The following is a 13,990-nucleotide window of genomic DNA, read 5'->3' on the forward strand; positions in this document are numbered from 1 at the left end:
GAGTTAAAGCAGACGTGAGAGCAGAGGGGACAGGGTTCATATTCCAGGTTCGGTGCCTCATTTCCAAATCCAATCAGACACGTTCAGTCAAGACTAAATCATCCCCTGCTCTGTCGAATACCATTCTGTTGTCTGTGCATTCATGTGTGTGCGTCTGTGCGTGTGTGTGTGTGTGACTGTTGACGTGTTTATTGATGTGTGTGACCCTGGGTTTACAATCAGCCTGTGAGGATTCTGGTTGAAGGGTTACTGTGAGTTCAGCACGCCCCAGTCACTGGGAAGGTATGGTGCACACATGGGCTACACTTTGTGTCTCTCCGTCTTTCGTGTGTGTGTGTGTGTGTGTGTATACGTGTGTGTGTGTGTGTGCGTGTGTGTGTCACACACTGGAGACATGTGGCCGGTCGGAGTTAAGAGGGGTGGAGCCGCCGCCGTCTGGGGTCGTTGGTTTCGAACGCAGAGTCTGTGTGGAGCACGAACTGTAGCACTCCAACTCCTTCAGTAAACCAAAGTCGCAGTCATACAGGCCACCGTATGTTCATATGTTCACATTCCACCGTCCCACTGTCCTGTCCCCCGTCCTACACCCCAGAGAGACGCGTTTATACCAGGGAGAGGTGACGGAGTGTGAACCCGTCCTACACCCCAGAGAGACGCGTTTATACCAGGGAGAGGTGACGGAGTGTGAACCCGTCCTACACCCCAGAGAGACGCGTTTATACCAGGGAGAGGTGACGGAGTGTGAACCCGTCCTACACCCCAGAGAGACGCGTTTATACCAGGGAGAGGTGACGGAGTGTGAAGCCTGTTTAAAATGTATGGAGAAGCGCCTTCACGGAAACATCACCCCAGCAGAAATGTCTGTGAAATGATGATAGGTGCCCAAGGCAAGGCCAGTTTATTTGTAGAGCACATTTCAGCAACAAGGCAATTCAAAGTGCTTTACATGAGACATTAAAAGCATCAAGACAAAGTGCAACACATAAAAGGTCGTATAAAATTAAATGTAAAAAAGGACATTTAAAACAAAATGCTGGAAAAATAAAATACATGAATAGAAGTTACAGTGCAGTGTATGAATTAATAATTATTTGATTTGATAAAAAGCAGCGGCAAAAAGAAAAGTCTTGCTACGTGCGTGATACGTGATAGCCCAGGTCTTCATGAACACACACGTGATGACGTTATTATGTTATTAGTGTTTATTTTTACTATTTATTTCTAGGTTTGTGGGTGCACACACGCACACACACACAAGTTGTTGATTGATGATTGATTTAAATTGTAAGGAGGGGGTAGGACAAGATAAGCTTTTGCTTCCTTCTGCCCCTTCTCGAACTAATCATTTTGTATTTTATAGGGACTAGGTGATATCCTTGTATATAGAAACTTGCTGTTTATTTTTTATTGTGTTTTTATGTTTTGATTGTTCAAGATAAATAAAGATCAAATCAAAAATCTCACCGATCCGACCCACCCCCCCCTCCACCCACAGCTGCCTTCACCATGATCGGAACCTCCAACCACCTGTCGGACCGCTGCTCCCAGTTCGCCATCCCGTCGCTGTGCCACTTCGCCTTCCCCACCTGCGACCGCAGCTCGGGCGTGGACAAGCCTCGCGACCTGTGCAGGGACGAGTGTGAGATCCTGGAGAATGACCTGTGCAAGACGGAGTACATCATCGCCCGCTCCAACCACCTCATCCTCAAGCGCCTCAAGCTGCCCAACTGTAATGACCTGGCGCCAGCAGAGAGCCCCGAGGCCGCCAACTGCCTGCGCATCGGCATCCCCATGGCCGAGCCCATCAACAAGAGTGAGAGCGCCTCGCGCACACACACACACACACACACACACACAGGGCCATTCATCGGCATCCCAATGGCCGAGCCCATCAACAAGAGTGAGAGCGTGCACACTTCGCGCACACACACCTTTTCAAGGGGGTCCTCAAATTCATTTGCATCTTCGTAGCATGATCAATCACTGTCTGTAGCATGATCAATCACTGTCTGTAGCATGATCAATCACTATCTGTAGCATGATCAATCACTGTCTGTAGCATGATCAATCACTGTCTGTAGCATGATCAATCACTATCTGTAGCATGATCAATCACTGTCTGTAGCATGATCAATCACTATCTGTAGCATGATCAATCACTGTCTGTAGCATGATCAATCACTATCTGTAGCATGATCAATCACTGTCTGTAGCATGATCAATCACTGTCTGTAGCATGATCAATCACTATCTGTAGCATGATCAATCACTGTCTGTAGCATGATCAATCACTGTCTGTAGCATGATCAATCACTATCTGTAGCATGATCAATCACTGTCTGTAGCATGATCAATCACTATCTGTAGCATGATCAATCACTGTCTGTAGCATGATCAATCACTGTCTGTAGCATGATCAATCACTATCTGTAGCATGATCAATCACTATCTGTAGCATGATCAATCACTGCCTGTAGCAGGAGTAGTAGTACACCGACTACCTACGCTAAATGCAATTATTGTAAGTCGCTTTGGATCAAAGCGTCTGCTAAATGACTGACTTGTAATATAATGTAGCTAGTTAATTTCTCCCATTAGTTATGAGACATGCTGATGCTAAACACAAGTAAGATATTACATAATGTTTTATCTGTGATCCTATTTATTCAGCCAAACAATAAAATCACAGCAGTGATATAAGGCAACTCACTGCATTGTTGAGGTTCTTCCGATGACATATTTGTGTTTCTTCCTTGACCAGACCACAAGTGTTTCAACAACAGCGGTTCCGACTACCGGGGCACGGTCAGCAAGACCAAGTCGGGTCGCCAGTGCCAGCCGTGGAACTCCCAGTACCCCCACAGCCACACCTACCTGGCGCTACGCTACCCCGAGCTCAACGGAGGCCACTCCTACTGCCGGAACCCGGGCCACAAGCACGAGGGCCCCTGGTGTTTCACGCTGGACGATGGGGTTCCTATGGAGCTGTGTGACATCCCCGTCTGCGGTGAGGCGCTAGAGAGGTCACCGGAGGTCAAGTCACGTCATTGAGCGCTGTGTCCAAGCCTCCGGTCCTCAGGCCTTGACCATGTGCTTGTGACTGAGTGACAGGACCTGTGTGACTGGACAATGACTTTCTGTTACGTCCACGGCCATGGAGAGGTTATAAGGCTTCGTAGGAATACAGGGCTATGTAGCATTCCTGCCGGGTGAAAAAGACTGATGATGATTATTGAGTATAACATGAACAGAGTTAGAGATGCCATTCCCACCTGGATCGACAAGTCTAAAGTAAAAAACGTTCTCATTAAAGGGAAGGACGATTTTCCCAACTACAACTATCAGAACTGAGCGCAGTGCTGATCCTCTCTCTCTCTTTATCTTTCTCTCTCTCTCTCTCTCTCTCTCTCTCTCTATCTCTCTCTCTCTCTTTCTCTCTCTCTCTCTCCCTCTCTCTCTTTCTCTCTCTCCCTCTCTATCTCTCTCTCCCTCTCTCTCTCTCTCTCTCTCTCTCTCTCTCTCTCTCCCTCTCTCTCTTTCTCTTTCTCTTTCTCTCTATCTCTTTCTCTCTCTCTCTCTCCCTCTCTCTCTTTCTCTCTCTCTACCTCTCTCTATCTCTTTCTCTCTCTCTCCCTTTCTCTCATTCCCTCTCCACCTCTATCTCTTTATCTCTCTCTCCCTTTCTCTCATTCCCTCTCTTTCTCTCTCCCTCTCTCTCTTTTTCTCTCTCTCTCTCCCTCTCTCTCTTTCTCTCATTCCCTCTCCACCTCTATCTCTTTCTCTCTCTCTCCCTCTCTCTCTATCTATCTCTCTCTCCCTCTCTCTCTCTCTCTCTCTATCTATCTCTCCCTCTTTCTCTTTCTCTCTATCTCTTTCTCTCTCTCTCTCTCCCTCTCTCTCTTTCTCTCTCTCTACCTCTCTCTATCCCTCTCTCTCTCTCTCTTTCTCTCTCTCTCCACCTCTCTATCTCTTTCTCTCTCTCTCCCTTTCTCTCATTCCCTCTCTTTCTCTCTCCCTCTCTCTCTCTATCTATCTCTCTCTCCTCTCTCTCTCTATTTCTCTATCTCTGTCTCTCTCTATCTCTATCTACCTCTCTGTCTCTCTCTCCCCCTCTCTCTCTCTACCTCTCTCTCTCTCTCTCTACCTCCTTCTCTCTCTCTTTCGTTGTTTCCCATCATACAGACAACAAAGAGAAGCGCGGCGGCAGCAACATGGAGATCCTCTACATCCTGGTCCCGAGCGTGGCCATCCCTCTGGCTATCGCTCTGCTCTTCTTCTTCATCTGCGTGTGTCGCAACAACCAGAAGGCGTCGCGGCCCCCGGCCCCCCGCCAGCCCAAACCCGTCAGGGGCCAGAATGTGGAGATGTCCATGCTCACCGCATACAAACCCAAGGTACCGCGCACACACACACACACTCACACACTCACACACACACACGCTGCAGAACGGTGCACACACACACGCACACCAAACGAGTACACTACCCAGAACCACAACATTCCTACGTTATATACACACACTAACACACGCACACGCCTCCCTGTATGTATGTATGAGACAGAGCAGAGCGCGTGAGAGACGGCGTTTTGGCGGCGGCGGTCGTAAAGTACCCTGGCATCTCCACGGCCGCCCCCGGCTCTGACCGGGGAGGGAGGGAGGCCGTGACACTAGTATATATCTCCGCTTTATGGCCGAGGCCGGCTCCGCGTGCGCTCCCAGCATGCCGTGCGCACGCCGCTACCCCGGGGAGAGGGAAGCCACTACAAAGGTTGGAAGTATAACGACGGCATTTGAGCAAAAATCTGAGAAAGGGGTTTAGTTATGTCAGGGGACGCCGATTAACTGGGATCTTGGGGAGATAGAGATTGACTTGGGATCCATGGGGAGATAGAGATGGATATATAATATGGATAGATAGATAGATAGATAGATAGATAGATAGATAGATAGATAGATAGATAGATAGATAGATAGATAGGTAGATAGATAGATAGATAGATAGATAGATAGATAGATAGATAGATAGATAGATAGATAGATAGATAGATAGATAGATAGATAGATAGATAGATAGATAGATAGATAGATAGGGTAGGTAGATGGATATATAATATAGATAGATAGGGTAGGTAGATGGATAGATAATATAGATAGATAGATAGATAGATAGATAGATAGATAGATAGATAGATAGATAGATAGATAGATAGATAGATAGATAGATAGATAGATAGATAGATAGATAGATAGATAGATAGATAGATAGATAGATAGATAGATAGGGTAGGTAGATGGATATATAATATGGATAGATAGAGGGAGGCAGTGGGGTGGTGAGGGCTCTTTCTCTCAGAGGGAGAACATGTGCTCTCAATCTCCCAACGCCCACCAGCCCAGCATCACTGACCCAACGCTGCTTCTGCTGCATTCCACCCAAGAGCAGCGGGCGGCTTACCACTCTGACACACACACACATACACACACACACACACACACACACATGCTGCATACACACACACACATGCTGCATACACACACACACACACACACACACACACACACATGCTGCATACACACACACACACAAGCTGCATACACACACACACACACATACACACATGCTGCATACACTCACACACACACATGCTGCATACACACACACATGCTGCATACACACACACACACACACACACACACACATGCTGCATACACACACACACACACACACACACACACACACACACATGCTGCATACATACACACACACACACACACACACACACATGCTGCATACACACACACACACATGCTGTATACACACACACACATGCTGCATACACACACACACACACACACACATGCTGCATACACACACACACACATGCTGCATACACACACACATGCTGCATACACACACACATGCTGCATATACACACACACACATGCTGCATACACACACACACACACATGCTGCATACACACACACACACACACGCATGCTGCATACACACGCACACACACACATGCTGCATATACACACACACACACACATGCTGCATACACATACATGTACAAACGCACACATATACACTACATACACAAACAAGCACAAGCACACGGACACATACAGTACATACACACAGACACACACACACCAAAACACACACACACACACACATACACACAGCACACACACAAATTCACTGCATACACACACACACACACACACACACACACACAGCCCTCTCACCTCAGCTTGCTCCTGAGCCGCCCAGTTCAAACAGGCGGTTCTGTCTGTGTTTTGACTCCCTGTATAGTTTGCTTTTGTGACTCTGGAAGACAAACACAGCAGAAGTGGTCTCATTTAGATTCACCGCAGGAGACTTGGAAAAGTTCAGTGTGTGCGTGTGTGTGTGTGTGTGTGTGTGTGTGTGTGTGTATGTGTGTGTGTGTGTGTGTGTGTGTGTGTGTGTGTGTGTGTGTGTGTGTGTGTGTGTGTGTGTGTGTGTGTGTGTGACCCGTACATGCCAGAACCTCAGATCTCTATCATCAGAGCTCAGCAGGTTGGGGAATGTTCAGCTGCAGTCCTCTCCCCTAGTCTCTCTCTCTCTCCATCTATCTTCCTCTCTCTTTCTCCATCCCCCTTTCTTTCCCTCTCTTTCTCTCTCTCTCTCTCTTTCTCCATCCCTCTTTCTTTCCCTCTCTCTCTCTCTCTCTCAATCCATCTATCTTTCTCTCTCTCCATCCCTCTTTCCTCTCTCATGGGATCTTATTGTTCTTGGTGAAAGTGATCTCTCTGTAGTTCTGGGCGTAGCAGAGTTCATATTTAGCTGCCGGTCTTGTAGACAGACAGACAGACAGACAGACAGACAGACAGACAGACAGACAGACAGACAGACAGACAGACAGACAGATAGACAGATACTCGGACCTAGCAAAGTTGTTGCCTCGGTTCTCATCGTGGCTACTTTTTATTGGCCAGAGGTAAAGAATCTGTCATGGAGCAATTCAGAACACTACACAGACAAGTTGCAATGTTACATTACATAAAATTATAGCCATTTAGCAGACGCTTTTATCCAAAACTACTTACAATAAGTGCATTCAATGTAGGTAGCCAAGAGAACTACTATCTGCCAGAAGTCATAAGTGCACCTTTCTAAACAAGCATCTAAGAGCCTGACCCTAACCTAGTACTGAAGGGAAAGTGCAAAAATAAATAAATACAAATCCAGTAAGTTCTAGGAGGAAGGGTCAGGGTAGTTCTAGGAGGAAGGGTCAGGGTAGTTCTAGGAGGAAGGGTCAGGGTAGTTCTAGGAGGAAGGGTCAGGGTAGTTCTAGGAGGAAGGGTCAGGGTAGTTCTAGGAGGAAGGGTCAGGGTAGTTCTAGGAGGAAGGGTCAGGGTAGTTCTAGGAGGAAGGGTCTGGGTAGTTCTAGGAGGAAGGGTCAGGGTAGTACTAGGAGGAAGGGTCAGGGTAGTTCTAGGAGGAAGGGTCTGGGTAGTTCTAGGAGGAAGGGTCAGGGTAGTACTAGGAGGAAGGGTCAGGGTAGTTCTAGGAGGAAGGGTCAGGGTAGTTCTAGGAGGAAGGGTCAGGGTAGTACTAGGAGGAAGGGTCAGGGTAGTTCTAGGAGGAAGGGTCAGGGTAGTTCTAGGAGGAAGGGTCAGGGTAGTTCTAGGAGGAAGGGTCAGGGTAGTTCTAGGAGGAAGGGTCAGGGTAGTACTAGGAGGAAGGGTCAGGGTAGTTCTAGGAGGAAGGGTCAGGGTAGTTCTAGGAGGAAGGGTCAGGGTAGTACTAGGAGGAAGGGTCAGGGTAGTTCTAGGAGGAAGGGTCAGGGTAGTTCTAGGAGGAAGGGTCAGGGTAGTACTTATTGAAGAGATGAGTTTTAGATGGGCAGCGACTCTGCTGTCATGATGTCAGTGGGCAGTTCGTTCCGCCTCCGTGGGTCCAGGACAGAGAACAGCCATGGGTCCAGGACAGAGAACAGCCCTGACCGGGTTGACCAGCCGCAGGGGCCGAAGATCCACAGAGCCAAACAAACAAGTCTGCTGTCTGAGTTCCTTGAATACCTCTCCTTCCTCCCCTCCTGTCCTCAACCCCCTCCCCACCCCCACCCCCCGCGGTGCCATTGCGACAGCGGCCCCCACCCCTGGCGAGGATGAGCCGCTGTTCACCCCCCCCCCACCCCGCCACGTCCGAGGGAACGACCGAAACCAAAAACATCTGTCCCCTTTCATAACACCCCCCCCTCCCCCCGCCCCCACATCCAGCTCCCAACAGCTCGCCGCCTCACCCCCTCAGAGCCCTCTGTGGCCTTCCTGAGGAATTTCATTTTTCATTTGGGAGTTCCTGGAATTCCCCCCCTCCCCTCCCCTCCTCCCTTCCTTCCAGACACCTTTTATCTCCTCCCAAGCCCCCAGGTAGCCCCCCCCCTCCCCCCCCGGTGAGGGCTCTGCCCAGATCACCTGCCAGCGAGCCGGGAGAGAGAGGAGGCTGGAGGTCTCTCTGGAGATAAGGATCAGAGAAGCTAGGGAGCACGGAGTTCCAGAGAGAACCTTCTAAATCCAGAAAGGACATTAAGCAAGTGTATGAGTATAACTGGCTTTCTTATTATTTTAAACCGCACAAAGGTGGAGATTGTTTTATTGGCAGTGACAAAATATTCTGTTCTTCTGTGTTTTGTGGGCTAGGGTTAGGGTTAGAGAGAGCACATTTTTGGGCCTCTTATTTCCGTACTTAATCCAACTCGGTTCAGATACAGTAGTGTAGGTTGTGCTCTTGGCGACGTATTTGAATGGTTCAATCCCAGCTCTCGTCTCTCACAAAAGAAGTTTACTTTATTCTATTTTTGCTGGAGCACTTTTATTCCACAATAAACTATAATTGCATAAAAGTGAATTAGCAGCAATTTTTCAGAACTAGCTAACTGTCAGTTAATTGTTGTTTGAGTTAGGAGCGCGCTGCCAGATTTAGAGCTGGGGTTTGAACAGGTATGTTTGGCCTGTCAGAGGATACACCGATTTATTGAAGAGCTGAGTTAAAGAAATTACTTAATGGACACGAGTGTGATAGATAATCATGAGCTCCCCAGGTAATATCTCTCTCTACACACTCTCTCTCTCTCTCTCTCTCTCTCTCTCTCTCTCTCACCCCCCCCCCCACACACAGTTATATTAGGCAGTCTGCCTACCAAGAGTAATTACATCAAGCACTATTCAAGCCATATTGTTTTAATGTCTGCATTATGCTCATTCCAGGATTAATTATGAGAAATGAGTACCAGTGCTTTGATGACTAGAAAATGTAATCCTTCTCCACCCCCTCTCCCCCTCTCTCTCCCTCTCTCTCTCCCCCTCTCTCTCCCCCTCTCTCCCCCTCTCTCTCCCTCTCTCCCCCTCTCTCTCCCTCTCTCTCTCCCTCTCTCTCTCCCCCTCTCTCTCCCCCTCTCTCTCCCTCTCTCTCTCCCCCTCTCTCTCCCCCTCTCTCCCCCTCTCTCTCCCTCTCCCCCCCCCCTCTCTCCCCCTCTCTCTCCCTCTCTCTCCCCCTCTCTCTCCCCCTCTCGCTCCCTCTCTCTCCCCCTCTCTCTTCCTCTCTCTCCCCCTCGCTCTCCCACTCTCTCCCTCTCTTTCTCCCCCTCTCTCTTCCTCTCTCTCCCCCTCTCTCTCCCTCTCTCTCTCCCTCTCTCCCCCTCTCTCTTCCCCTCTCTCTCTCTCTCTCTCCCCCTCTCTCTCTCCCACTCTCTCCCTCTCTCTCCCTCTCTCTCTCCCCCTCTCTCTTCCTCTCTCTCCCCCTCGCTCTCCCTCTCTCCCTCTCTCTCTCCCCCCCTCTCTCTCTCCCTCTCTCTCTCCACAGAGCAAGGCCAAGGAGCTTCCCCTGTCTGCGGTGCGTTTCATGGAGGAGTTGGGTGAATGCGCCTTCGGGAAGATCTACAAGGGTCACCTGTACCTGCCCGGGATGGACCAGGCGCAGCTGGTGGCCATCAAGACCCTGAAGGACTTCTCCAGCCCCCAGCAGTGGGGGGACTTCCAGCAGGAGGCCTCTCTGATGGCCGAGCTCCACCATCACAACGTGGTGTGTCTCCTGGGCGTGGTCACCCAGGAGCAGCCGGTCTGCATGCTCTTCGAGTTCCTCAACCAGGGCGACCTCCACGAGTTCCTCATCATGCGCTCGCCACACTCCGACGTGGGCTGCAGCAGCGACGAGGACGGCACGGTGAAGTCCAGCCTGGACCACGGCGACTTCCTCCACCTGGCCATCCAGGTGGCGGCCGGCATGGAGTACCTGGCCAGCCACTTCTTCGTCCACAAGGACCTGGCGGCGCGTAACGTCCTGGTGGGGGAGCAGCTCCACGTCAAGATCTCCGACCTGGGCCTGTCGAGGGAGATCTACTCGTCCGACTACTACCGCCTCCAGCCCAAGGCCCTGCTGCCCATCCGCTGGATGCCGCCGGAGGCCATCGCCTACGGCAAGTTCGCCACGGACTCGGACGTGTGGGCGTTCGGCGTGGTGCTCTGGGAGATCTTCAGCTACGGGCTGCAGCCGTACTATGGCTTCAGCAACCAGGAAGTGATCGAGATGGTGCGCAAGCGCCAGCTGCTGCCCTGCCCGGAGGACTGCCCCCCGCGCGTCTACGGCCTGATGACGGAGTGCTGGCAGGAGGGCCCCGCCCGGCGCCCGCGCTTCAAAGACATCCACGCCCGCCTGCGCGCCTGGGAGGGCCTGTCGTCCCACGCCAGCTCCAGCACGCCGTCGGGCGGCGGCGGGGGAGGGGGCAACGCCACCACGCAGACCACCTCGCTGAGCGCCAGCCCCGTCAGCAACCTCAGCAGCAACCCCCGCTACGCCAACGCCGCCGCCGCCGGCTACCTGTACCAGGCGCAGGGGATGGCGGCGCCGGGCCAGATGACCGGCTGGGCCCCCATGGCCGCCCAGCTGGGTCAGAACCAGCGCTTCATCCCGGTGAACGGCTACCCCATCCCGCCCGGCTACGCCGCCTTCCCCGCCGCCCACTTCCCCCCGCAGGCTCCGCCCCGCGTGCTCCAGCACCTCCCCCCGCCCAAGAGCCGCTCGCCCAGCAGCGCCAGCGGCTCCACCAGCACCGGCCACGTCACCAGCGTGCCGTCCACCGGCTCCAACCACGACGCCAACACGCCACTGCTCTCCCACTGCGTGGCCATCTCCGCCCTGCCGGGGGGCGGGACCGTGCAGGTGTACGGACACATGTCCCAGAAGGCCATGCAGATGGACCCCTCGCAGACAGCCCTCCTGGCTGACGCCAACAGACTCATGTACAGCGAATCGGTCATCACCGCAGACCTGTAAAGACGCCCCACACACTCTTATCTCACCTATCTGGATCTCTGTCTTTTTGTTTTTTTTTGGAAATAGTTCTAATTATTATTCCCACCCTCTACCTGTGTAAATACATAAACTCAGAATGAAATGCAAAGATTTATATTCAAACATCATTCTATAAAAGAAGAGGACTTTTGAAAAGAGAGCGAGTCTGGCCTCTCTCACCTTCTAAATCCCGCCCGCCTTTGATGGAACCCGGGCCCACTGCTGCCTCGGAGTTCTGCTGATGAACTCCAGGTGTGTCAACAGCACGCCGGCCAATAGGAGGACTGTTGGACACCGCGGCGACGGGGTGAACAAACACCCGACGCACAGCGCTGAGCCCTCCGACCGTCCGGGGGGAGGAGCTACACGGTCGGGGGGGGGGGGTCACGCTGAGTGATTGGACTACGTGTGTCGAGCATGTGTCGGCACATCTGCCTCCCTTTCCCATCATGCTCCTCTCTCTCACCCTCCATCTCCGGGGGATAAATCCCAGCTAAGGGACATGTGATATGCCTTCAAAGCAGCCCTCTCGCCGTTTGGGGGCCCCGGAGAATTCGGGCCCCTGCGGAGTTCTTTACACAACCGCGGATGACTCCTACTGTCTGTCCTCTCGCCCGGCCGTGGTCGTCTGTGACCCCGCCCACACAGATCAGCGCTGTCCAAGTCAACCATCGACCGTTATACTATCCGCCTGGCCTTACTGCCATGTCAGAGTAGCAATACTGTGATACTGATCATTACTAACACGTACTAGAAGTCTACTTGATTTACTCTGAATCATTGATCTTCACATAACTGTCTCCCCTTCTGCACCTCCTGTAACACAATCTCATCTCTGGTTGTTGCTATGCAATGCAGTACGTAGGCTACTCAGTGGCTGACCAATCCGCAGTCTGGTGTCATTCTGTGATATGAAGAAGTTGTGATATGAAAATGATAAACGCCATCTGGATATTCTGTTTGTCTATGACAGGACTGAGTGGTTTTGATTCAATACAACGTCAGATTTCTCAAAGAAGCTACAGTGCAGTGTATTCCACCACAATTGAATGTGTTTGTTGCTATGCAACTATTTACTACAAAGACCCCTCTTTGGCTGTATAGTAGACAATCATTGGCCGGCCTTGTTAGCTAGCACTTCACAGTGGCCCTAGACCCACCACCAACCACCACCACGGACTTGGACATTAAGTTATGAAGTTATAGCAGAGATTCAGTGCAGTACTTCATCTTGTATATTATTTAATCTTACCATAAGATTTAATAAATGGTTTCATTTCACTAGCTAGTCGCAATACGTTTGTGTAATGCTCACCCACCTCTCTGTCAGTCTGCGTGTGTGTGTGTGTGTGTGTGTGTGTGTGTGTGTATATATATATATATGTGTGTACCTTGCCTCCTTGCCTTTTAAACAGGGTACAACATCAATGAAGATGAGAATGTTTAGGCCTATTTAGTGTTGATATACTGTCGTCCTGGGTACGGTACGCTGTGGTATCTCTGTTGCCTTGGAACGGTACTGCTGGTTCCATCATGTGTGGGAGAGGTCAAAGATCAAAGCTCCAAGCTACAAACCTGCCCTTAAAGGAGTAGTAAAGGGAAAAATCATGTTTAGCCCTGTTTTACGGTTGACAAAACTAGCACTTTTGAGAAAGTTGATAATTGCTCTACCACCGTTTAGGTCATACAATGGATGTGGGTGGCCACCGTGAAAAATCATTCAAAAACATGTTAAACTCTCGATTTGAAAGACAAAGACAACCATTGTATATGATCATAAGTAACCTTAAAACAGGGCTAAACATGATTTTTCCCTTTACTACTCCTTTAAGCTTCCATTTGTGTTGTACTACTTTTCCATTTCTGAAGCAGTTTGACCTACCTAGGTATCTGGAGTTTTATACAGGTATCGCCAGGCATGACTTTATATGTAAGTGTATTATAGCAGTTCAAAAACCACTTATACAATACTGTGAATCTAGGTATGCCTAGTGGACTAGGTATTTTGTATTTGGCAAAATATCCTTTTTTAATCCTCTGTTAGATCCCTTTCTTTTAAAAACAGTCTCGCAAACAACTTTTGTAGATAACAATGTATTCATTACAAAGGTTTACATGGATATTCGAATGACCAAGAGGCCTTGTCTTTGTACGTGTCTGAAGATTTTTGCACAGATGTTTTGTATGGCAAAATCATTATTAAATTACATTGTTTGGTTATATTGTTGATTTCATTATTCGTATGAAACTCAACCTTTTGGGGTGGTGACATTGTCTCATTCAGTTAGTAGGCTAATGCAGTTTCGGTTCATTATCTGGATTGTAATGCTAGTACCACCAGAGGGAGCCAAATATCCAATTTATTTCAGAAGAATGACCAAAATATATTAGTCAAAACCATATTTGACCACAAGATGGCGCAACTGAGCTATTTGCTCTTTATGGTAGTACAGACCACGCCAATCTTTGACCAATAGTCATGTAGCGAATAAAACACAGTAGCCTAGTATCATAAAGGTGGTTGTCACATAGTGTTTCCTCCATAGACCTGTGCTCTGTGAGCCTTACTGCTGAGCCCATGTGTCCATGTCTGTGTTAGTATGTAGAAGTTTGTCGACGCGTTGTGCATAAACTAGGCTACGTAGTATG

General features: G+C 49.8%; 1 protein-coding gene across 1 annotated transcript in view; it reads left to right on the plus strand.

Moving 5' to 3' along the window:
- The window catches only part of ror1 (receptor tyrosine kinase-like orphan receptor 1), a gene marked incomplete at its 3' end in the record, with an annotated part of 30,150 nt that extends 18,827 nt beyond the window's left edge, over positions 1-11,323 (plus strand). The window contains 4 exon segments of the mRNA XM_084462046.1: positions 1,496-1,813; positions 2,762-3,007; positions 4,183-4,394; positions 9,854-11,323. Of these exon segments, the coding sequence (XP_084318172.1) occupies positions 1,496-1,813; positions 2,762-3,007; positions 4,183-4,394; positions 9,854-11,323 (2,246 nt within the window).
- Between the last annotated feature and the right edge of the window lie 2,667 nt (positions 11,324-13,990).

The sequence above is a fragment of the Borostomias antarcticus genome, assembly GCF_949987555.1.
Source record: "Borostomias antarcticus genome assembly, chromosome: 3".
Taxonomy (NCBI): domain Eukaryota; kingdom Metazoa; phylum Chordata; class Actinopteri; order Stomiiformes; family Stomiidae; genus Borostomias; species Borostomias antarcticus.